Here is a 26,601-nt window from a genome sequence, read left to right as displayed (position 1 = left end):
GCGTTGTTAGCAATGGGCAAGTGCCTTTAGTTCTTCGTGTGCCCTGAGCCTTAGAGCATGACTGATCTTAGTCTTAAAGGGGACATTCTCATGATGTAGGTAAGGATAATTAATTGACGGCCCCAGATTTTTAATCTGGACTCAAAAGGATTCCTACCTTTAAAAACATACCCCTTTATTATTATTGTTATTAACATTTATTTATATAGCACCAACGTATCCCGCAGCGCTGTACAATAAGTGGGTTTCATACATTGGACATACAGAGTAAAGGTCCCCATACACGGGCCGATAGAAGCTGCCGATATTGGTCCCTTGGACCGACTCGGCAGCTTATCGGTCCGTGTAGGGGCAGAAACGATCGGACTGGCCGACCAATATCTGGCCTGAAATTGGCCAGATATCTGTCGGCCAGGTTAGAAAATCCCGTCGGATCGGGGACCACATCGGCTCGTTGATGCAGTCCCCGAACCGACTGCCCCATTGCCGCTTGCAGAATTCGATCGTTTGGCCCCAGGGCCAAACGATCTAATTCACCGACATTCCTCCCCGATATCGCCACCCGTAGGTGGGGATATCGGGTGAAGATCCACTCGCTTGGCGACATCGCGACATCGCCAAGCGAGCGGATCTGCTCGTGTATGGCCACCTTAACATATAAAGCAATCAATAACCGATACAAGAGGTGAAGAGAGCCCTGCCCAAAAGAGCTTACAATCTACAAATTTCTTTTACCCCTAGTTTGGAGCTTACTATAGATACTTTTTTGATATCTATCTGTGTTACAAGTAAGTGGTGGGTGTGGGCGAACAGTCCTCCCCTAGACGCACAGTAGGATGTGGGTAGCCAATCACAGCTCCAATAAACTGCAGTTCCTTGTTAAAGGAAAACTATACAGCTGAACAATGTATAGTAGGTCTCTATAAAAAATATGTTGTATAAAGCAGCTCATAAGTAAAACCCTGCTTCATCTAATTAAACCATTTTCATAAAAATATACTTTTTAGTAGTATGTGCCACTGGGTAATCCTAAATAGAAATTATCCCTCCTGGGATCATAGGATTCACAGTGCACACAAACAAGCCAAGGCACACATACATGCTAGGCCCCATCAGCCAATGAATGGACACAATTCTGCCTTTTACTTCCACGCTACTTCCTGTTACAGTTAGAGCTGCATCACTTCCTGTCATGTGATCTCTGAGGGAACACACAGACCAGCACAAAATGGTGGCTCAAGGGAAAGGGACAATATTTACGTATATATATATTCCAGCTTGGTAATATACTTTAATAGGTCACTTAATAGGATATAAACTATCTGTTGGTTAGCTATTTACTCTTGGGGTATAGTTTTCCTTTAAGTTTAACTAGCTTCTGATAGGCTGGCATTGTGCGTTGCAAAGCACTCTTGCACAGACTTCTAGAGCAGCAAGATCTGGAGGTAATTTGTATATTAAATTATTATAAAAACTCAAATTTAAAGGCACATTTCTTCCATTATTAATAATACAATGGAAAGGTATTTTCCTAATGTCCCCTTTAAACATTGTCAGTGCAAAACAGCGAAGTGGCTGCAAATATAAACAGAATAATTTGTTTTAAAGAAGCGTTCTCCAAGTCATTAATATTTGTTACAGGTGCATCACTACTGCCAGTGCTTGGGGGGCTATTTAATAAGAAAAAGAGAAAGAAAATAAAATCAGTTGCAGAAAAGAGAAGGAAAGAGAAAAAGGAGACATAACATACTAAGTGACAAGTATGACTAGAACCTTCTGTTCATACAATATATTACAGGAGAAGGAAAGGCTAATAAAGAGTTAATCTCAAGCTGCAGGCATACCTTCAGTTCTCTCAATAGTGCCCTTAAGTCTCCCCATATTTCTCCCGTTCAGATGATCAGAAGCCACATAGGAAAAAAAATGCTAAGCTCTGTAAAGAAAGTTCCCATAATGCCTCACTCCTGCACCGAGACCGGTGTACATGCTCAGTTTGCAAGACTATGAGGAAGCTTCCTGCTGATTGGCTCAGATCCACATTCCTAAGGGGGGGGTGAGTTCTTAGCATTCTTGAGGGAGGGGGAGCAGGAGAGAGGAGAGAGCTGCATGTCTCTGGCACAGGACAACAAATCTTTTAAACAGAGGACTCTGTGCTTATGGCTGTATTTACATAGACCTTTCTGATAAAGCTTACTTAGTTTTTACATATCCTTTTAGAAGAGAAGGGGTAAAAGCAGAATATAAAGGTGAAAAGTAGTGACGAGTGAAAATGTAGAGAAATATGGAGTCCAGGGGAAAGGTGAGTGGATGTGGGGCGTGAGTAGGGGAGAATAATAAAGGATAGCTTTAGTGAAAGAATAAGGAAAGAGAAAAACAACGGCACAGAGAGCTTGAGAAGGGGAAGAAAGTATAGAAAAAGCCAGAGAAAGGGAGATAAGAGGGTCTGAGGAATAGGAGAGAAGAAGAGAGAAGAGATTGGGAAAATTGGAGAGGACATATGAAAAGTATAGGAGAAGGGGAGAGACGAGTGGGAAACAAGATAAAGGAAGAAAATGAAAAGAAACTATAGAGAATGATTGAGAACAGAAAAAAGTAGTTACAAACAGGAGGAAAAAAGAAACAAAAGAGAGGAGGAGAAGAGAGCAGGGAAGGTGGGCGATGCCCAGGGGCAGATGGGAGGAGGGAGAATTATATAATAAGGAAAGAAATGGAGAGAAGAGTTTCAAAAGGGGAGAAGGAGAGGAATATCTGCTATAAATTATACAAGTAAATAAGATCAGAAAAGATTGTTAGAAGGAGAACAGCTTAGTATGCTTCCACCACAGTCTCTTTTACAATAGCCCCTTACGTTGGGTTTTCTGGCAGGTCCAACATATCCCAGTCCCACACTGGTCATGGCTGCCAAACACTAATCTCCAAGTCTAACATTCACTTTAAATGCAGAGAAGGGTGGGTACTAACACAAAGAGAGGCTGTTGGTGGCCATGTTTGGCAATCACTGCCCGTACAGGGCAACAGGGCAAATACCCCCCCAGCAGCGGGCATAGTTCACCCAGATCATTGCATTGAGAGAAAGAGTTCTGCAGGAAAATATGTTTATTATGGCTTCTTCTTACTATAGTGTATGGGGAAATGGCCTTGTGCATCAATCACTGCCTGAATGAAGGCTCTGGGGGGGGCGCTCTCCTCTACACTATTGGCATAAGGTTTCATCACAGCTGCGCTTCATGATTTAACAAACATATCAATTCAGATTCTTGTGCAGAGCCAATACGTTTTAATGAACAATTACAGACACGTTAATATAAATCCTACTCAGAAATATGGTACATCATGCCTAAAGGACGTATCTACTAGATCCTGTATTAATTAACTCTGCAGTTAGGGTCATAACAGGGGCAGGTCAGGGTGTAACTGGGGTACCAAGGGAGCCCTGGCATGGCCTGTGGTTTACTGGCTGGGTTGGTAAAATACTGGCAGTCCTATGGGTAGACATAAGTTGTTCCTGGTCATCCACACCCTGTTGTCTATGTCCATTTCTGCTGCTGAAGATGGGTTCTGGGGCCTATTTGCAGGAAACTATCTAGAGTCTCGATGATAATTACAACTGCTCATGTGTAATGGCTAGATTAAGGTTAAAAGAGTTGGTTTAGGGTATGGAGAGCATCAGTGCCTGGCCGAGCAACCAGAAAGTATGGTCACTTGTTCATGCCCCCAACATGTCGGTCTGGCGTGTTGCTAAGAGATTGTCACATTGGTAATGTGTGCCACTGTTCATAAAGGGATCAAGGGATCCTGTTTTCAGCCTGAAAACTGAAGGGATAAGGGACATAAGGGATAAGAATACAATGAAAATCGCAGTACTATGAGTTGGTGCCAGCATGGTTTTATACGTAATAGATCTTGCCAGACTAATTTCATTGCCTTTTTGAAGAGGTGAGCAGGGACCTAAACTGAGGGATAGTAGTGGATGTGATATACTTAGACTTTGCTAAAGCTTTTGATATAGTGCCCAACAAAAGATTACTGATCACCGTTACGTATACAGGCCTGGAAAAAAAATAGTTGTACTGGCTGAAAATTAAATTACAAAGAGGTGGTAAATTGTACCGCAGGGGTCAGTCCTTGGTCCTTTGCTTTTTAACTTGTTTATTAATGACCTGGAGGGGGGCATAGACAGTACTGTTTCTATTTTTGCTGATGACACTAAATTGTGCAAAACTATAAGTTCCATGCAGGATGCTGCCGCTTTGCAGAGCGATTTGACAAAATTAGGCAACAATCATGCATATAAGGTTGATAAAATATGGAGGTAGAACTTGGTACTTTGGTAGAAATAATATAAATGCCAGGCATACGCTAAATGGTAGTGTGTTAAGGTTTTGGGGATCTTTGTGGATAACAAGTTGTGTAACTCTAGGCAGTGTCATTCAGTGGCTACTAAAGCAAATATAAAAATGGGCTTCCTGGTAAGGCCTCACCCTTAGTATGCAGGGCAGTTTTGGGCTCCCAAGATATTAATGAGTTGGAAAGAGTGCAGAGACCTGCAAATGGGACAGAGGATTTAAACTATGAGGAAAGACTATGAAGGTTGAGGTTATTTTCTCTGGAGAAAAGGCATTTGCGAGAGGGTATAATTACTCTGTACAAGTACGTTAAAGGACATTATAGACAGATAGGGGGCGTTTCTTTTCCCATAAAAACAATCATATTAGAGCAGTGCTGTCCAACTGGCGGCCCGCCTCTGTGTGGCCCCCACCTGTCTGGCTGCTTTGATGGCTTACTCTTGTGTAAACTCTAAATGGTATCAGTACTGTGATTAACTGGCCCCCCTGCATGGTTCTCACCTCAGATTCAGGCTGTAATCAGGCTGTATTGTTTAAATATGTAATCCCCTGTACTGTTCACACCTTTTAATCTCTGCATTGTTCACCTCCTGCAGTGTTCACACCTCAGGCTCAGGCTGTAATCACCCCCATTGTTCCCTCTGTTCACACCTCAGGAGCAGTAGAAACCCACAAATAATCCCTGCACACTACAAAAAGAACATATACTGAGGTGGTACTTCAATTACATTTTTTTTTAATATATAGTTATTGTGCAGACTGTAGGAGCAGTGCCAGCATTGTGTCACTGTAGGCTGCCTGTGTGTGAGCATAGGGCAAGCAGAGTATGGCTCACACAGGCAGGGTAGGGCAGGCAGAGTATGGCACACATAGACCAAGTATGGCACAAACCAGCCAAGAATGGCACACACAGTGAATGTATGGCACACACAGGCAGGGTAGGGAAGGCAGAGTATGGCTCACACAGGCAGGGTAGGGAAGGCAGAGTATGGCAGGTTTTTGCTGTACTACAACCATTAATATGGGTATGGTCATGTGATAACATGGGTGTGGTTTCAAGTGGGTGCGGTTTCAAAAAGGGGAGTGTTCAAAACTGGCTTCCATTATCGGCCCTCCACCATGTAGGTCGGAAAAATTCCGGCCCTCGGTACAACAGAAGTTGGACAGCACTGTATTAGAGGAACGGAGCTTCCATTTGAAGCAGAGTAGGGGGTTCCTCACGGTGAGGGCAGTGAGGTTGGGGAATGCCCTTCCTAGTGATGGGGTAATGGCAGATTCTGTTAATGCCTATAAGAGGGGCCTGGATGAGTTTTTGAACAATCAGAATATCCAAGGCTATTGTGATACTAATATCTACAGTTAGTATTAGTGGTTGTGTATATAGTTTATGTATGTGAGTGTATAGATAGGTAGGTGTGGGTTGTGGGTGCTGGGTTTACTTGGATGGGTTGAACTTGATGGACTCTGGTCTTTTTTCAACCCTATGTAACTATGTAACTAACTATGTAACTATATAGTTAAATATGTGAGTGTATAGATAGATCTGTAAAGATTTATGTGTATATATGTGCACTGGGGTCATTTGAAGGATTTTGTTGGATTTTTTCAACCCAACTTAACTAAGTAACTGTGATGAACCTGTAGTTCAGCAAGAGCTAGGGGTCTGTAGGTTGGACGACCCTTTGGACTGGGCCCCCCTGACGTTTGTGTGTCTGTCTCTAGTGAGTCTGTGGCACCCCCTTGCTGTGAGGTTAACCTACCCCCCCCCCGCTGCTTCACAGCTTGTGGCCCCGTGAGTCCCCCGCTCGCTTCTTTGCGAAACAAAGTTGCACCTAAAGCTCAAACTTTGCCTTTGAAAAATGACCAGTTTGTCTCGCTGCTCACAGAATGTTATTAAAATGCTAATTTAAAAGGGAGAGAGAAAAAAAAAAAAAGAGAGTTAAATATCTAGCAGTGGCGCAGTCTAATTGCGAGCATAATGAGCTCTGGAAATGTGAGTGCCCCTGACACACAGAACATAAACAGCCAGTAAACAGATCATTAGTACTCACATTCATTTATTGTGCCGACCTTAACATGACCCCGGAGCGGGGGGAGCGAGAAGCAGGTGGATCTGACTGTGACACCCCTCAAGGGGATGCAGGAAATGAAGCTGGAAGCTGTTGCCATGGTTACATGTGTGCAGATGAGGTAACAGGCAGCAGCCTCCTATCTGTCACCCCTCGCCATGTTTAGAGATGAAATGATCCCCAGCGTTAGCGCCAGTGCAATGTAGCCCCCCCCCCAAAGGGCTAAGCGAGGCCGAGGGGTCCAGGCGGGACTCTGTACAAAGTCACCTTGCAGCAGGAGAGGGGTGGCAAGAGCAGCAGCAGCAGCCGCCTCCTGTCAGTGCCCTGCCGGTGCCACGAGATGGAAAGCAGCGCAGTTATCTATCCCCTGTAGCAACAGATCACACAGCAAAGCTAATTAACAAAAAATACAAATTACGACACCCTTCACTTCCACCCATCTGGTAACGAGAAAGCTTAATCAGGAGCGGGGCGCGCTCGGCAGCAGTTCTGCGAAGGGCCAAGAAGACGAGACTTGGATATTTCTCTAATAAATAGAAATTATCCGCGTCTCCCTGTCCCCCCCCCCCCCCCCCCCCCCCCTCCCCGTGCACTTTCCATGAACCTGTGATACGCCAGCAATGGCCCTTCCAGCGCAAGCCTGATGTGATTTAGGAGAATATTAAAGGCAATGTGGAGATTGGAGGCGCCGCTCTCTCAGGGAGAGCTGGAGAAATCCGCAGCACAGATGGGTTGAGCAGATTAAACATTTCCTTCACATTGTTCCCAAATTGTGCTGCCATGCCTGAGGGGAAGAGTGCGGCCACGGCGCTACGGCACATACGCTATTAATGGCTCCCGTACACAAGGCCGGCCTATTAGCCGCAGGTTAGGGTCAGGCCTAGGCGCTTGTGGTGCCAGCTCCCCCGCTTACACTTTCTCCTATTGCCAATGCTAATAAACTGCTACAGCTACTGTCTGGCCTGGTAGGTACAGATACAGACTGCTGAACTGTGTATATAGTGAATTAGGTACCCCCTATTGTAAAATATAAGGATATTATAAGTCACAGAGGAGTTCCATGACCATATAAAGGCACTAGGCCAAAGGCCGAGGTCATAAAACTCAGAGGTGACTTCTAATAACCTCATGTTACAACAAGGGGGTACATTATTTATTATTATACATATGTTTCAGCGAGTCATGTGACAGAAATGACATCACTGAGCACTGACTATAACTAATGACATCACTAAGCACCACTAATAAGGATATAATGTACAGGATATTCATGGCTCTTGTGTATTATATAAAAAGATGCATATACACCTGTGGGTGGCACTGACAGGTACAGATACAGACTGCTGAACTGTGTATATAGTGAATTAGGTACCCCCTATTGTAAAATATAAGGATATTATATGTCACAGAGGAGTTCCATGACCATATAAAGGCACAAGGCCAAAGGCCAAGGTCATAAAACTCAGAGGTGACTTCTAATAACCTCATGTTACAACAAGGGGGTACATTATTTATTATAATACATATGTTTCAGCGAGTCATGTGACAGAAATTACATCACTGAGCACTGATTATAACTAATGACATCACTAAGCACTGATAATAAGGATATAATGTACAGGACATTCATGGCTCTTGTTTATTATATAAAGATATGCATGTACACCTGTGGGAGGCACTGACAGGTACATATACTGACTACTGAACTGTGTATATAGTGATTAAGATACCCCCTATTGTAAAATATAAGGATATTATAAGTCACAGAGGAGTTCCATAACCATATAAAAAGGACAAGGCTAAAGGCCAAGGTCATAAAACTCAAAGGTAACTTCTAATAACCTCAAGTTACAACAGGGGGTATATTTTTTATTATAATACACAAGTTTCAGCGAGTCATGTGACAGAAATAACATCACTGATCACCGATTATAACTGATGACATCACTAAGCACCACTTATAAGGATATAATGTACAGGATATTCATGGCTCTTGTGGATTATATATAGATATACATATACACCTGTGGCTGGTGTCCTGCGTCACGTTCTCTCCCCTGGGACTCATGCATTGGGGGCCCCTGTCATTCAGTACAGAAGAAGAATCTCAAACCTCCCAGCATCCTCTGATAGCTCAGGCTATAACATTGCTCTATCAAATGCACTGAATTATTCATCTGGGAAGGAGAATCCCTTATTGACAGGAGGGATGAGCAATTTGACGATTTAATGCTGTTTAATGCAGGGTAAAGGTAATTCTTTCATAACTGGAGGATAGTGAGGCCCATTGAACCTGAAAGCTACCAGAACAGCAAGCAAGGGGCTAGAATGAACCATATTATAATATAAATATGTGTAAATGTAGATGTATTCTGCTTTCCTGAAGCTTCAGCTAAATGTCTTCTACAATTAAAATAACCAAGCGTTGGTAAAACTATTATATAAATGCTAAAAATGTATCACTGGGGCAATAGTCATTATAATTTTCATTATCAGGACTTGAAACTAAGGATCATCATGTGCCAGTGCAGCTTTGGGCTCCCTGTTTATTTTATACAGGTATGGGACCTGTTATCCAGAATGCTTGGGACCTGGGGTTTTCCAGATAAGGGATCTTTCCATAATTTGGATCTCCATAACTTAAGTCTGCTAAAAATCATTGAACCATTAAATAAACCCAATAGGGCTGTTCTGCCCCCAATAAGGGGTAATTATATCTTAGTTGGGATCAAGTACAGGTACTGTTTTATTATTACAGAGAAAAGGGAATCATTTAACCATGAAATAAACCCAATAGGGCTGTTCTGCCCCAATAAGGGGTAATTATATCTTAGTTGGGATCAAGTACAGGTACTGTTTTATTATTACAGAGAAAAGGGAATCATTTAACCATTAAATAAACCCAATAGGGCTGTTCTGCCCCAATAAGGGGTAATTATATCTTAGTTGGGATCAAGTACAGGTACTGTTTTATTATTACAGAGAAAAGGGAATCATTTAACCATTAAATAAACCCAATAGGGCTGTTCTGCCCCCAATAAGGATTATTTATATCTTAGTTGGGATCAAGTACAGGTACTGTTTTATTATTACAGAGATAAAGTTAATCATTTTTAAAAATTAGAATTATTTGCTTATAATGGAGTCTATGGGAGATGGCCTTTCTGTAATTCGGAACTTTCTGGATAACGGGTTTCTTGATGCTGCCTGAAAAGGTAAGAGAAAGTGATTTCCTTTCATTTTAGGGTTAATTAAAAATATCGGTTCTCCTCGGCCTTGTCCCTATGGCGGCAGGTTTGCCAAACGGACACATAACTCCCAGTATGTGACAGGGCGGATTATAGAGAAGCCCAGGGAGAGATGAATGGCTGCCAGTACATGGCAGGAGCATAGACACGGGCTCCATGTTGTAATCCATTCATTTCCCAACAATAATGTATGACAGAGAGGCACTAATACTGGCAATAAGCAATCATAAACCAATAACTGTGATTGATTAGGCACCCCGGACATACATCAAGCACTCATTGATCGTGCGCTGCCGACAGATTTACGGCTGCCTTGCCTCGGAAATTCTCCTGCGCGTGGATGTAGATCAGGCACTGCGCTACCTGAGAGCAGAGAGAATATAGGGCTTGTGTCTGGGTATAAATGGCTACGGAGCAGGGCCACACACGTGGGGCCACACCACCTACATAAACAGGACTTTCCTACTTGGGGCTGTTTTGTAGAATACAGTTCATCTTTTGTTGAGAGTTGTACTTTAACAAGAACACCAGGGCCCCACCATGTCAGGGCCCATGCCAATCTCCCCAGCACGGAGGCCCTGAGCAGTTTAGCCCAGAGAGAGCGGGGCAGGATATGAGAGCGCTATGCTTGGAGAGGCACGGCTGCCCCCGGATCCTGAGCGCAGCACATTTGAGACTGCCGGTGCCAGCACACTCTTCCCTTTAATAGTTTAATAAAAATTAGCATAATTAACAAACATCTGTATAATCCAGAGCGGTGCAATTTGGCACAGGGAACGGGAGTTTAGATGTTATTGCTGGGAGTTTAATGTTCTTTTAATTCTTTTTGGCATGCTGCAGTGAGATGGTTGTGTGCCGGATTTAATTAGTATGTATCTCTCTTTTGATTGCGTGTGATCCTGAGGCCCTCACTCGTGCGTACGGCGCGGCTGCTTTTATGACACCTTCCTGTCCGGGGTGATGGCAGATGTGGCGCAGAGCAACAGGCAGGAAGCAGGGTGTGTGGATCCCCAGCCTGGGACAAACAAATGTTCTTGCCCCTGATTATTTCTTTTTGCGGCTCCAAGTATCCAGGCACCGCTTGCAAACGCATTCAGCATTCTTTTAAAGGGCCAGTTCAACTGTATTTGTTTTTGTTGCTATTTAGTTTATATTCCGGCCTGCTGCTCAGTATGCTACTAAAGGTCCCCATACACGGGGTGATTCTAGCTGCCGATATCGGTCCCTTAGACCGATTCAGCAGCTTATTGGACCGTGTAGGGGCAACAACGACAGGCCTGCCAACCGATATCTGGCCTAAAATCGGGCAGATATCGATTGAGCAGGTTAAAAAATTGGCTCGTTGATGTGGTCCCCGAACTGACTGCGCCCATTACCGTCATTATAATTCGATCGTTTGGCCCCAGGGCCGATTGTAGCTGCCGATATCGGTCCCTTAGGGGCAACAACGACAGGCCTGCCTGACCGACATCTGGCCTGAAATCGGCCAGATATCCATCGGATTGGGGACCGCATTGGCTCGTTGATGCAGTCCCTGAACCGACTGCGCCCATTACCGTTGTTATAATTAGCCCACCTGCAGGTGGGGATATCGGGAGAAGATCCGCTCACTTGGCGACCTCGCCAGCCGAGCGGATCTTTACGTGTATGGCCACCTTTAGTAAGTAAGTGGGACCCTAGCAATCAGATAGCAATTAAAGAAAAACCCCTGAACAATGTAGGTCTCTATAAAAATATGTTGTATAAAACAGCTTATATGTAAAACCCTGCTTTATCTAAATAAACCATTTTCATAAAAATATACTTATTTAGTAGTATGTGCCATTAGGTAATCCTAAATAAAAAACTGCCATTTTAAATAAAAAGCCCCCCCCCCCCAGGATCATACAACATACAATTCACAGTGCACACAAAAACAAAGTGCACAAATAGTTGCTAGGTTACATCAACCAATGAATGGACAGAGCTGTGTTGTTTACTTCAAAACATCTTCCTGTTACAGCTAGAGCTGCATTATTTCCTGATCCCTGAGGGAGCACACAGCCCAGCACAAAATGGCGGCTCAAGGGAAAGGGTGTTAAAGGGCAATATTTACTGAACAGTTGGTCATTTTTTTTTTTAATAGGCCACTTCATGTGATATACACTATCCGTTGGTTAAGTATTCATTCTGGGGGTATAGTTTTCCTCATTGCTATAAAATATCATAACTAGAAAGCTGCAGAAAACCCCCAAAAATTTAATCATTTAAATCCCACAAAGCATAAAACCAACAAAGACTCCCGCTCTCTATACCTGCACTGCCCCTTTAATTACGGTGCAGAAAGACGTGTGTGCCCCTAATATTAACTACACAATACAGACACTACAATCCCCTGTGTTCTCATCTGCTTTTAGTTTGTTGGGCGACTTTTATCTATGAAACCAAAATTCAGGAAAGCACCTAAGAGAGGCGGCCGGCTTGTTTTAGTTAAAGGGATATATATCCCGTTTATCCGTAATTTACTCTCCCTTAATTCCTGTGTAAGTGCTCATTAAAACGTAAGGGTGTAATTATTATGCTGTATTCATCTGCACATTTGTCATGTTTATGAGTGGGAGCCTCCACGCCGCTGTCTCTGTCGAGATACAAAGACATATTATCCATAGAGCCAATGAAGGATTCCCCTCGGTGGCCCCATTATGGGGGTGCAGAGTGAGCCGCTTGCTTAGCATCGCCGGTATTTCTCACTCGTGCCCCTCATTCTGTTACTGACAACAAAAAGCTGTTTGGTTTGGGTCTATATTTATTTAGCAGAATGTCCAGGTGTGTGGGTAGCAGCAACCCCAACACCCCCACCCCAGCAACCCCAACACCCCCACCCCAGAAACACCCCACCCCAGCAACCACAACATCCTCACCCCAGCAACCCCAAAACCCCCACCCCAGCAACCCCAACATCCCCACCCCAGCAACCCCAACATCCTCACCCCAGCAACCCCAACATCCCCACCCCAGCAACCCCAACATCCCCACCCCAGCAACCCCAACATCCTCACCCCAGCAACCCCAACATCCCCACCCCAGCAACCCCAACATCCCCACCCCAGCAACCACAACATCCTCACCCCAGCAACCCCAACATCCTCACCCCAGCAACCCCAAAACCCCCACCCCAGCAACCCTAACACCCCCACCCCAGCAACCCCAACATCCTCACCCCAGCAACCCCAACATCCCCACCCCAGCAACCCCAACATCCTCACCCCAGCAACCCCAACATCCCCACCCCAGCAACCCCAACATCCCCACCCCAGCAACCCCAACATCCTCACCCCAGCAACCACAACATCCTCACCCCAGCAACCACAACATCCTCACCCCAGCAACCCCAAAACCCCCACCCCAGCAACCCCAACATCCTCACCCCAGCAACCCTAACACCCCCACCCCAGCAACCCCAACATCCTCACCCCAGCAACCCCAACATCCCCACCCCAGCAACCCTAACACCCCCGTCCCAGCAACACCCCCACCCCAGCAACCCCAACATCCCCACCCCAGCAACCCTAACAGCCCCACACACATTGCTCAAATTGTTAGGTTGGTTCAGGCCTGTACTTATTGCCCTATGTCCATAGTACATGGATATCATTAGGGATTGGCTGGCCATGGTACCTGTACCAATAATCATACAAAATGAAGTTTGATTTTATTGGTACATGTATTGTCCAATTAACTCTTTGCTATTATTTAAAAAAACAAACCTAGTATGTGCTATGCAGTTTTGGTCTCTGGTGCTCAAATGGTTATTATTGAATTAGAGAGGGTCCATATAAGGACAACTATGCTGCGTAAGGAAAGTCTCATAAATGTGAGAAAGGTTGGCTAAGTTGGGGTTGTATAACCTGGAGAAGAAGTCCTTAAAGGAGAACTAAAGATTTTTAATGAATATAGCTAGAAATAATGTATTTTATGTACTTACTGTATTAGGCCAGAGGTTCAGCAGCCCTATAACTGTAATGATCTCATTAGGTCTTCTTTTGTGTGTCAGTGGCACTGCACATGCTCAGTGTGTTCTGATGCCGTTCCATTGATCCCGCTCATTCTTCTCTCTGTTACAGGAGTACCATGCGTACGGCTGGTGGGTCGGAGAGCTGGATGGCATTGTGGGCATTGTGCCAAAGGACTATCTGACGCTTGCCTTCGACCTATAAACAACACAAACCTGCCAGCCCACAAGATGGCTGATGGAGAAGCAAATCACTCTCATGCATGTACTTGTAGCTTTAAATTACCAATAAATACTCCTATATGTATTAATTACCCCTATATGTATTAATCACCCTTGTGCCCTAGATCTGAGTATGTTTATAGATACGCTGCAGTACCCTCCCATTTACAAAGCCAGAAATTTAAAGCAAACCAGACAGGTAAGGACTACATATATATATATATTTTACATTGGGTGGGGAAAGCATTTTCGTTTGCACCCCTCACTTCCTGTTTCTGGGGACTGCATAGGAATTTAAACTCAACCAGTGGGCTGTATAAGTAGTAAATAATGTAAGGACCTTTCCCAGCATGGGATGTGCCCGCGTCACTACCTGGATTCCTGTGTTGCTATTAGGAACCAACATTTTCTTTGCATTTCAGTTCTTAGTGCAAAAAGATTATTGATATAAATGAAAATGGAGCAAACCTTATACATACAGGAATGCTACCTGCACTCTTCTCTGGAGTAATAGAGCAATTAAAGCTCCCCAGAAATCTCTATTTGTAATTGTATCACTCTAGTGTGTGTGTATGTAATTATATACATACATGAATGGATGTTACAGGGAAATTTAAAGGGGAAGTCAACTCAAATCATAACGTTGTTAAAGGAGTGGTTGAAGTTAACTTTTGGTATATTATAGAATGGTCAATTCTTACGAACCTTTCAATTCATCTTTATTGGTTTTTCTTAGTTTTTGAATAATTTGCCTTTATCTTCTGACTCCTTCAAGCTTCCAAATGGGGGTCACTGACCCCGGCAGCCCATATACTATGTGATGCTGCAATTTTATATATTTTTTTTAATTAAATATCTTTCTATTCAGCCCTCTCCTATTTATATTCTAGTCTCTTACTCAGACCACTGCCTGGTTGCTAAGGTAATTTGGACCCTAGCAACCAGGCAATGGTCTGAGTAAGAGACTAGAATATAAATAGGAGAGGGCTGAATAGAAAGATATTTAATAAAAAAAAATTATAAAATTGCAGCATCACATAGTATATGGGCTGCCGGGGTCAGTGACCCCCATTTGGAAGCTGGAAGCTTGCTCCTTGCAATTAAAAAACCATAGATAACAGCGTGTCAGAAGATCACGCTCTACATCATACTAAAAGTAACTTAAGGAGACATATAGGATAAACAAAAATACCTCTAATCTTGTAGGCAATTCTGAATAATATGGTGGTGTGAATAGAAAGCTAATAATAATGGTTAATAAGCAGAGTGCTGCCAGTATGAGTATGTGACAGATGGAAAGCGGCAGTGAGGCAGGACACGGTGTATGTAACGCTGTATATCTGTCACTGTTACTGCCTACGTGAGGGGAAACACAGGAAAGAGCCGCTCTCCTTAAACTCAGGGAAATATTTTCCATTCAAGTGTACTCCGTGTTCATTGGCTGCCGGTTATGTATGTATTTGGGAAGGGGGAGGGGCTGGTGGAATTACAGAGCCCGCATCGCACTCTATTTTTTTTCCATATATCAGCATTCTGGCAAAAATTGACTTTTAATACAGGTATGGGATCTGTTATCCAGAATGCTCAAGACCTGGGGTTTTCCCACATAAGGGATCCTTCTGTAAGTTGCAGATATTTCCAGATATGGGGTCTTTTTGTAATTTGGAGCTACTGTCTACTAAAAAATCATTTAAAAGTTAAATAAACCCAATGGGAAGTTTTTGCCTCTATATTAAATAATAATACTTTTTTTTTTTTATTAATATTCTTTGTTGGGATCAAGTAGAAGGTACTATTGTAACAACGAAAAGGGAATCATTTTTAAAAATATGAATTATTTGCTTACAACGGAGTCTATGGGAAATGGCCTTCCCGTAATTTGGAGCTTTTTGGATAACGTGTTTCCAGATAACGGATCCTATAACTGTATAACTAAAGGAGGCCATACAATGGTATGAGTGAGGTGAGGTCGCCAAGCGAGCAGATCTTCTCCCGATATCCCCACCTATGGGTGGGTGATATCGGGCTAATTCGAATTAGAACTGCGGATATAGGTGCAGTCGGTTCAGGAACAGCATCAACGAGCCGATGTGGTCCCCGATCCAACTAAAAAAATCAAACCTGCCAAATCGGAATCTGCCCAGATGTTGGTTGGCCAGGCCTGTCGTTTGTGCCCATACACGGGCAGATAAAGATCGACCCGTGTATGGCCACCATTAGATTCACTGAGCTCTTTTTTTGCCCTTTAAAGGGGTAGTTCACAAATGAACTTTGAGTATGATGTAGAGAATGCTATTCTGAGACAATTTGCAATCGGTCTTCATTTTTTATTATGTGTTTTTTCATTATTTAGGTTTTTTGTTCAGCAGCTCTCCAGTTTGGAATTTCAGTAGCTATCTGGTTGCTAGGGTCCAATATAACCTAGCAATTGGGTACTCATTTTAAAGAGAGAAATTTAATCAAGGAGATCCTAAATAGAAAGATAAGTAATAAAAAGCAGCAATAACAATAAAACTGTAGCCTCACTGCTGGGGTCAGTGACCCCCTTTTGAAAGCTGCAAAGAGTCAGAACAGGGAGGAAAATAATTCAAAAACTAAAAAATGTGACCAACTGAAAACTTGCTAAGAATAGGTCGTTCTATATCATACTAAAAGTTAAGCTGAAGGTGAATACTTAGACTCAGATTATACAGAGCATAATACAAACTGCAGGTTGGACCCCTGGGGGGGGGCTTGGAGTAGTGTTGTGGGCTGAGCTTTAATGCCAGTTGGGATAAGCCAGTTTGCTTTCCTAGATACCCCAGAAAGCCCAGCTTGATTGTGATTTACACTAATATATGAGGGGAAATCTTATTTGTGGTACTAGATATTCTTGGAACTATGCCTAAATGACCATACACCAATAGTTTCCTATATTTGTAACCTTATTATGAGCTAAGGGGGCCCCAATGGGGGGCTTGAACTAGGAAGGATCAGCAACCACTGCTCTCTAGCGCACTGTATCTGTAAATGAAATGGCTACACAGAGCCAGGTGTAATAGCATTATATCAGAAGCAAGGTGGTAGAAATGACAAACTGGCACGGCAAAAGCTTAGCTAAAATATAAAATTTATTCAGTCAGTAACATGCAGAATGACCCTAGGTTGACGCTCTATTTTCCTATTGCATGTTCTTTCACAGTCACGAGAAACTTGTAACAAAGTGGGCTGTCCCTTTAACAAATAATCACACTTCCTACCACTAGATGGCACCCTACCCACACATTATAGAATTAATCTGCCTGTTCTACATTCCTTCTCAAGTTCAAGTTATTCCAGAAAGTATTGTCTGGCTTCTAAACCAGTAAAATATGTGCCTTTCAGCTATTGATGTGCAGCTCCCAATATCTTCAGGCAAATACTGACGGGGGGGGGGGGTCGTTCTAGCAGCCGCAAGTCTGTCCATTTGAATCCTGAAGCGATGGAACATTTGCACTCAAGCACGTATCCCTGTATATAAGCGGAAGCCATACTGGTACCAGTGCAAATAGTTAGTGAGAAGAGGAGGCCATTGCTATAAAGAACATGGAGTTAATAATACATTCCTAACAACAGAACAGCCCTCCCCAGTCTATTGAACCTATTATTATTATTATTATTATTATTATTAAAAGTGCCTGAAAAGTAGCCCCATGGAGTAAAGTGCAACGTGTCCCATAGTGAAGTAAACTCTCTGGCCATTGGTCTGTATCCAGAATGTGGTGGTCCCTCTTTGTGTGCCGGAGCAGGCTACCACTACCTGCTTGGGTTCTCCTCCTGGGTCCAGCCTTGATTGGACATAGCATAGTTCAAAATGGCTTCGGTAGCCGTGTAGGGCCTGTGGCCTAATACGCAGGCCTCAATCTCAGACAGTGGCAGCTGGCTTTGTAAAAAGAGGTGCAGCTGACTGTCTGACAGCAGAACCATGTTCTGTACAATCCTGCAACATGGAAATAAATAGATTTTACATACATATATATAACTGCTGCCCTTAAAGAATAAGTAAACCTTTTTTTTCTTTAAATCTCTAAATTTACTCTCTTCAGCCCCCAGAACAACATCAGTTTTCCCCCGACATTCAGATTTATTTTGTTTCTCCAATACAGCCAGTTCAACTGCAGCTCTTTCACAGACTTCCTTGTCTAGTGTGAAGCTCCACCCCCTCTTGCTTTCTGAGCCCTCCTTCTTTCTCAGACTATGAAGATCTCAAAGAGGTGCCTACTGCGCATGCCTGATTGATTTTAATTGGAGCAGAGGTAGTGAGCATGCCCCATAGGCACCGTTTTGGGGTCTCAGTCAGAAAAAGGAGGGCTCAGGTAACAAGAGGTGGCGGAGTTTCATACTAGACAAGGAAGTCAGTAAAAGAGCTGCAGTTGAACTGGCTGTAATAGAGAAACAAAATAAAGCTGCATGCAGGGAGAAAGGTATCTTATCCTGGGGGCTGTACAGAGGAATTTTAGGGGATTTTAAAACAAAAGGCTTACTTATCCTTTAATTCCCACAACATGTGGAGATTCTAGGCAGACTGCCCCACATGTTTTCAGAAAAGAATAGACAAGCACAGCTGAGGCTGCCATAGGGTGCAATGAAGGACAACATTTGGGCTAAGAAGAGGTGCAACAGAATAGCCCCAGGCCCGCGGAGCCCTTAGTATTATGTTGTACTGTAACATGGCAGGAAATGAGCCATACATCAATCGCCTTTATAGCCATTAACTTACTGCTCCAAAAACTGCTGGAGTCCTTGTCGCCTTCTCTCTATAAAATCATCATTGTTTCCGACGAGGAAAGGAAGTTTGCCAGGCAATGCCGGGACTGGCCTGAGGGGAGGAGAGAAAGGCATCTTTGTGAGTCTTTGTGCAGAGACAAGAGAAATACGTTATGGGCTCAAGAGGAACAGAACCAGACACCACGAGGACATTACAAGGGAAAGAAATCAAGTATAAATAGAAAGTGCCAGTGAATACGTGTGACTATAACTCACAGCCACTCTACATCATTCATACTAGTGGGTGCTTTGGCCTAAATGAAACCATCCAATTGCCAGGGGTCTAAATTCCCCACGTGCATTACTTACCCAAAAGAACAAACATTAGGTGCTCCCCGTATTGTAGTGAGCGATACACATTAGCCTTTGTATAAGAACACGTCTCCTGTCCCTGCATGGTCTGCTCCTTAGGGAGTTATAACTAGGAGAGAAGGGACTGGGGCCCCCATACATTTAAGTTCTAGCCCTTCTTTGGCACTTCCTTTAGCCATAATTACCCAGACATGCTATCACTACAAAAAAAAAAAAAATTATAAGCACTCCATTAACCCCAGGCATGCCAGTAAGATCACTGTAGAAAATGGATGAGCATATTAACCCCAGACATGCTAGTAAGACCACTGTAGAAAATGGATCATGAGAACATTAACACCAGAGGTTACCAGTTTTGGGAATGTGTGGCACTGGACTTTCCCCAAATGAATATGTATGGAAAGGTAGAGACCTAATGGTGCTGCTGGAGCAAGTTCCGATGACATTGTGACTACTGAGCTTTACTGCACAACATATCCACCTAGTTTTAATATATATAAGGATAGCGGGGGCATCAAATATAAGGCCCTTTATCTATAGCTGAAACTCAACTGGCAACACTCCTGTTCAGCAACAGGACACAAGCAGGACTCCATATTATACAAACTGCCAAGTGATTCCTACAATCAATAGAATTCAGCACATGACAGAAAGCAAATAAACTGCTTGGTGAGAATCCGGGAAGTTCCACATGTCGTTACTGGAGCAACAATACCTATGTTGGAACTGGAGCAACAATACCTGTGTTGGAACATAAGCCAAACAGTATTTAGTAACAGTGTCAGCGGCACTTCTCTACCTGCCTCCATCTTTGTACCCTGTCTGGTTTGTAGATCTAAGTGTGAGGTTTGTGCACCAAACAAGCCACACGGGGCAAAGACATAGGGGACAATACTCATTTCTTTCATTACAAAAGGGGGGTATTGGGAAATGAGGCAGCTGTGACTGGGGATGCAACAAGGCAGGCAGTTGGCATATACTGTGTTCCCCTCAGTCCAGCCCAGCATGTTTATTCCTGTAGGAAAGAGACTTTCTGCCTCCAGTAAGTGTGTCCCCCTCTGGCCTTTCTATGTTCCCCATGGTACACACCAGGGCTGTGGAGTGGGTACATAAATCCTCCAACTCCTCCATTTTTTATAGTACTATAGTATAAACTATAGTATTTCAATATTGATTGAAAGAACACTACAGACAAGGCATTCACTGGGCACCTATAAACCCCCCCCCCCCATATTGTTTCCCCCACTAGAGGTGCAGGATAATAGAGCGCACACACAGGATGGGGGCTTTTATTTTTAAGAAAAACTATTGTTCCCTCTAACCCAGTGATCCCCAACCAGTGGCTCGGGGGGAACATGTTGCTCCCCAATACCTTGGATGTTGCTCTCAGTGCCCCCAAACCAGGGAGTTATTTTTGAATTCCTGACTTGGGGGCAAGTTTTGGTTGAATAAAAACAAGATTTGCTACCAAATAAAGCCCCCTGTAAGCTGATAGGGTGCATAGAGGCCCCTAATAGGCAATCACAGCCCTTATTTGGCTCCTCCATGAACTTTTATGGTGCTTGTGTTGCTCCCCAAGTCTTTTTATATTAGACTGTGGCTCCCGAGTAAGAAAGGTTGGGGACCCCTGCTCTAACCCAAGTCCAGGCTCTATTAGCCTACACCTCTGGTGGGGAAAAACAATATAGGGTGAGAGGTGCCTTTAAAGGGATTCTGTCATGATTTTTATGGGGTACTTTATAATTCTAAATGACACTGTTTACACAGCAAATAATTCCCTCTGCCATTTAACCTTTTATTCTTGAACCAACAAATGTATTTGTAGCTGTAATATTGGTGTATAGGCGCCATCTCAGTGCATTGTGCCTGAGTCTGAGCTTTCAGCCAGCGCTACACATTAGAACTGCTTTCAGCTAACCTATTGTTTCTCCTAATCCCATGTAACTGGAGGAGTCCCAAGCCGGACTTGGATTTCTTACTATTGAGTGCTATTCTGATACCTACTGGGAGCTGCTATCTTGTTCCCTTCCCATTGTTCTGCTGATCGGCTGCTGGGAGGGGGGGGGATATCACTCCAACTTGCAGCGCAGCAGTAAAGTGTGACTGAAGTTTATCAGAGCACAGGTCACATGGCTGTGGCACCCTGGGAAATGAAGAATATGGCTAGCCCCATGTGACATTTCAAAATGAAATCTGTTTGTGAAAAACAGATTACAATGCAGGATTCTGCTGGAGAAGCTCTATTAACTGATGGGTTTTTGAAAAAAAAAAAAAGTTTTCCCATGTCAGTATTCCTTTACGGAAACTACACACTTGTTTAAACTTTAGGTTTAAGGAATAAGACAAACAATAAAAACAATAAGGTTGGCAGAATAAAAATGAGCAAATGTTGCCCCGCAGTATGTTATGTTTAACTCACACTAAGCCAGAGTTCTTCTGAAGTCGCTTCCGTAGCCAGTCAAACTCCCGGTAACGTCTCCTCACACAGGACGTCTTAGCCGTGAAAGCCTTACTGTTAGTCTGGAAAAGACGATGGGAGTCAAGTCTAGTAATCTGATTGTACATTCCCTTCTGGCTATTTAAGTATATATGTATACCAAGCAGAACCTAAAGACCAAAGGCAGGAACAACACCATAATAACTGTAGCTGTGTGTCACATTCAACATTCCTCCAGGTGGCGCCAAATTCTTTCCTCTCAATACGGCATTTAAAAATCACTATAAATTTCAGCAGCTGGCAGCAGGGTATTCATATTCAATAAATCCAGGCCGTATCCACTATAATAGTAATTGCTGTATTGTGTGTGTGAGTAGCAGGCACACCTTGTACTACAGGTATAGGACCCATTATTCAGAATGCTCGGGACCAAGGGTATTCCAGATAAGGGGTCTTTCCGTAATTTGGATCTCTATACCATAAGTCTACTAAAAAATTAGTAAAACAATAATTAAACCCAATAGGACTGTTCTGCCCCCAATAAGGGGTAATTATATCTTAGTTGGGATCAAGTACAGGTACTGTTTTATTATTACAGAGAATAGGGAATCATTTAACCATTAAATAAACCCAATAGGGCTGTTCTGCCCCCAATAAGGGGTAATTATACCTTAGTTGGGATCAAGTACAGGTACTGTTTTATTATTACAGAGAAAAGGGAATCATTTAACCATTAAATAAACCCAATAGGGCTGTTCTGCCCCCAATAAGGGGTAATGATATCTTAGTTGGGATCAAGTACAGGTACTGTTTTATTATTACAGAGAAAAGGGAATCATTTAACCATGAAATAAACCCAATAGGGCTGCTCTGCCCCCAATAAGGGGTAATGATATCTTAGTTGGGATCAAGTACAGGTACTGTTTTATTATTACAGAGAAAAGGGAATCATTTAACCATGAAATAAACCCAATAGGGCTGTTCTGCCCCCAATAAGGGGTAATTATATCTTAGTTGGGATCAAGTACAGGTACTGTTTTATTATTACAGAGAAAAGGATATCAATTTTAAAAATCTGAATTACTTGATTAAAATGGAGTCTATGGGAGACAGGCTTTCCGTAATTCGGAGCTTTCTGGATAATGGGTTTCCGGATAACTGATCCCATACCTGTATAACATAACAGGGATCCTGTAGAATTTCAGCAGCCATATGCCAGTGCCGAGCCTTTGTGCCTATGGACAAAGGTAACGTATGACTGTGACTCCCACAGCTCACCCAATGAGCAGGACTTACATGGAGGAAGATTTTATAATCCACATAGGAAGCCCAGGATCCTTCATTCTGCAGTCTGGGGTCCTGCACTCGGATAGTGATAAATTCCTGCAAAGCAATATGACACCACATGAGTATAAATAAGCGCTCTGGGAATCTAACGCTTAGGGTCGCAACATGGCTGCCAACATCAGAAGCTGCCTCCCGACTTTGTGCTCACTATGAGCATTTTTAGGACAAAATAGTATTGTTCCAGCACCCCCAGTAGGGAAGACTATTTGTCTATGAGAGGCTGTGCTGTGGCTGCATCCAAGTTAAACGGCACCTTTTTGTAATAATATATTAAAAATCTAGCTCAGGGAAGAACCCCGTGTGAGTTATCAATTCATTATTTGGGTTTTGGATTCTGTTTAAAGGGGAACTCCACCCACACACAACACATAATTTCAAGCAACTTTGCAATATACATCAATTAGAAAAATATGCAGCCTTTTCCTGATTTATAATGTAATAATCTGGTTTGGAACAGTTCCCTAAGCCCCGCCCCCTGTTCCCCTGCTGATCTGACTGACTACTTGGACACTCAAATGTAACAGTAGTCGCCTGTCCTCAGCCTGCATCCTCCCAATCCCACAATTCCCTGCACACGTGATGTCAATAAGGAAAGGAACATCACAGTGCAATGCATTGTGGGATATGTAGTTCCTGCATGCTGTCTTTAAGCTGTGAAGAAGTTATTACAAAATGTAACATCAGTGTTTTAGTCCTTCCTCCCCTGGCAGGATTTAAATGATGCAGAAAGAGAACTGTTTTGCAGCTGGGTTTCAAGTGCCGGCTGATATAGTTTTAACAGTAAGACCCAGCAGTGCAATAAGAGACAGACAGCACTGTCTGGGAATTTAACTGCAATTACACAGAAAGATGTTATTATTGTATACTGTAAGTGTTTCATAATCATTGGCTTCACATCTTTCCACACTACACTGCAATTCTTACCTCTTCATCCGGATTATCCTGAGACATACTACAGGTACGGCCACATTGGGGGGGTCATCTGCAAAGAAAAAAAAAACCAAAGAGAGTTAACTAAACCCAAGCGAGTGCGCAACCACACAATCATTTACCATCCGGATAATAGAAGGCCCAAAGGGAAAATTGATCCAAATAGTTTATATCATATTAAGTGGGAATCTTTTCCCCTGAGCCACCATTTTGTGATGGGCTGTGTGCTCCCTCAGAGATCAGCTGACAGGAAACGATGCAGCTCTAACTAACAGGAAGTAGTTTGGGAGTAAAAGGCAGAACTCTGTCCATTCATTGGCTGATGTGACCTAGCATGTATGTGTGCACCATGAATCATATGATCCAACGGGGCGGCCCTTAGTACTTAAAATGGCAGTTTTCTATTTAGGACTTCCCCATGGTACATGCTACAAAAACAGTATATTTTTATGCAACTGGTTTATTTAGGTGATGCAGGGTTTTTACATATGAGCTTTTTATGCAATAAATATTAATAAAAGCCTACATTGTTCAGGGAAATAGTTATTCTTTAACTACCCTAAATAAAGCGTTTTGCTAGTCTGCTCTTTAAAGGGGTGGTTCACAAGATAACTTTCAGTATGTTAGAGAATGTATTATTCCTAGAAAATTTGCAGTTGGTCTTAATTATTGGTTATGGTTTTTTGTCTTCTTCGTCTACATCTCTCCGGCTTTGACATGGGGGGGGGGGGGGTCACTGACCCCAGTAGCCAAAAAACTATTGCTTTGTGAAGCTACAATTGTATTTTTATTGTTACTTTTAATTCCTTATCTTGCTATTTAGTCCCTCTTCTATTTATATTTCAGTTTCTCATTCACACCGCTGCTTGGTTGCTAAGGTAACCAAGCCCCTAGCAACCAGATAGCTGCTGAAATTCCAAAATGGAAAAACTATAAAAAATTAAGACCATTTGCAAATTGTCTCAGAATATCAATATCTACATCATACTTTTATTTTTAGGTGAACAACCCCTTTAAGACATGTAGGGACCCATAGGGTTGACATGTCCCTATGGCTTTAAACCCTACAACTTCCTAGTCTATGCTGTTACTGGGCAAAGACCCATGTATCAGGTTATATTCTTCCTTACAGGCACTGTGGCCTTAATGCAGGACACGATTAAGACGCAGGTATTAGGTCAGTTCCTATCCCTGATCCATAGTCGGCTGTGAGGGATCCTTGGTTGCTAAGGGACACCCTGAGGATACAGATACTGGGCCAGGCTACTCTCCGCAGGGAGGCCATGCTGGTTGGGGGCCCTTACCTTCCCCACCCTCGGCGGAGGTGGCTATACGGGTGGACACCATATTTTCCTACCTTCTGTGCAATTGCCTGATATCTCCTCTGTGTGAGTATTGCTATAATTCTACATATTGATTGTCTCTGACAATAAACCAATTCTATTGTTCAACTGCAAGAACCTTCTGGCGCCCATTTGTTGCTCTGCACTGCACACAGTTACAGTGGGTTGTAGTTGCACTACACCATAGCTCCGTTTGGTCACTTCCACTTAGTGAAGGCCCATCCTGAAGGATTGAGTTGTGTGTACCCCATGCTCTAAACCTACACTAGCCGTGCTGTTGGCTTGGTTACAGCCAAGAAGGGGTTACAGACATGTTATAAGGCATTACCTACTGACCAATAAGAATTAAGTCTGAAAACCTCCTGCATTTGCCCAGGGCTCTTTTATTATTATTATGTATAATCTGCCTGATGTACAACACGTCTAGGCCACTCCCTCCCCTAATACAATAATCTCTTCATCCCCCCATACCCATCCCAGTGCTTATATACAGCAGTGCCACACACACATTATAGCAACCCTACAGCCAGCAACTCCCCAGGCACTGCCATAGCCCCCGGGTATTCTAGTCTGCAGCGAAATAGCGGCGTCACGTCAAAGCAAACGGAACGCAAGCTCACAGCACTTACCCGCAATTATACAACCCGGAGCGTCCAATCCCTGGGTACGCTACTTCCGCGGCGTCATGATCACATGGCCCGGATAGGCGGAGCCAGAGTTTAGCCCGTAATAAGGGCGGGACTAAAGACTCAAAGGGGATGTTTTGTACGAAACAGCTGTGAGTCCGTAATCCGCCTTCCGCCCTCTCTCGTTGGTCACACCTACGCAGCCAGCGATTGGTTCAGCTCCTGCAATAATAACAGAGCTCCGCCTCAGCCCCACTGTCAGTGTTGTTATTGGGAGGTGGCTCTCAGGGAATGCGTGTTCGGCGAGCCCGGACTGGCACAGTCTGACCTATAGCAACTGCTGGGGCATAGAACTCTAGCCATTGCCGGGGGGGGGGTAGGTAGGTAGGTAGGCAGCTGTAAGATGCCCTAGATGTATTTTCGGTGAGATATATATATATATATATATATATATATATATATATTCTATTATATATATGTATATTATATATATATATATATATATATGAATATTATATGTTCATATATATATAGTTTCCACTATGTATATAATAAAAAATATAATGTATATATACACACAGCAATAATCAATTTGGCACCCCAAATAAACTACATTCAGTGATAGGCAGCGAGTCCTGGAACCTCAAATATAGGTTATATATATATATATATATATATATATATATATATATATATAAAAATCTTATAATTTTGGGTACAGGAACCTGCAGCTTCCTTTACTTAATAATGTAATTTATTTGAGGTTCCAGGACGCGCTGCCTATCACTGAATGTAGTTTATTTGGGGTGCCAGGACTCGCTGCCTATCACTGAATGTAGTTTATTTGGGGTGCCAAGACTCGCTGCCTATCACTGAATGTAGTTTATTTGGGGTGCCAAGACTCGCTGCCTATCACTGAATGTAGTTTATTTGAGGTTCCAGGAC

At 43.2% G+C, this 26,601-nt stretch overlaps 2 protein-coding genes across 4 annotated transcripts in view; one reads left to right on the top strand and one right to left on the bottom strand.

The window, feature by feature from the left end:
* The window catches only part of skap1 (src kinase associated phosphoprotein 1), a 195,936-nt gene extending 181,968 nt beyond the window's left edge, over positions 1-13,968 (top strand). Inside the window, exon 13 of one of the 2 annotated variants that reach the window (XM_012971641.2) lies at positions 13,767-13,968. In XM_012971641.2, the coding sequence (XP_012827095.2) occupies positions 13,767-13,859 (93 nt within the window). In that variant the 3' untranslated portion in view covers positions 13,860-13,968. 2 annotated transcript variants of the gene reach the window in all.
* A 3,000-nt stretch (positions 13,969-16,968) lies between these two features.
* Positions 16,969-25,712, bottom strand: snx11 (sorting nexin 11). Of its 2 annotated transcripts, none has more exon segments than NM_001127083.1 (6): positions 16,969-17,834; positions 18,615-18,713; positions 21,393-21,493; positions 22,707-22,793; positions 23,682-23,739; positions 25,660-25,712. In NM_001127083.1, coding segments are annotated over 5 exon segments (498 nt in total). In that variant the 5' UTR covers positions 23,709-23,739; positions 25,660-25,712; the 3' UTR covers positions 16,969-17,650.
* Between the last annotated feature and the right edge of the window lie 889 nt (positions 25,713-26,601).

This window comes from Xenopus tropicalis, chromosome 10 (genome assembly GCF_000004195.4).
Source record: "Xenopus tropicalis strain Nigerian chromosome 10, UCB_Xtro_10.0, whole genome shotgun sequence".
Taxonomy (NCBI): Eukaryota; Metazoa; Chordata; class Amphibia; order Anura; family Pipidae; genus Xenopus; species Xenopus tropicalis.
The sequence above is the reverse complement of the archived record's forward strand: the minus strand, read 5'-3'. Positions and strand labels throughout refer to the sequence as shown.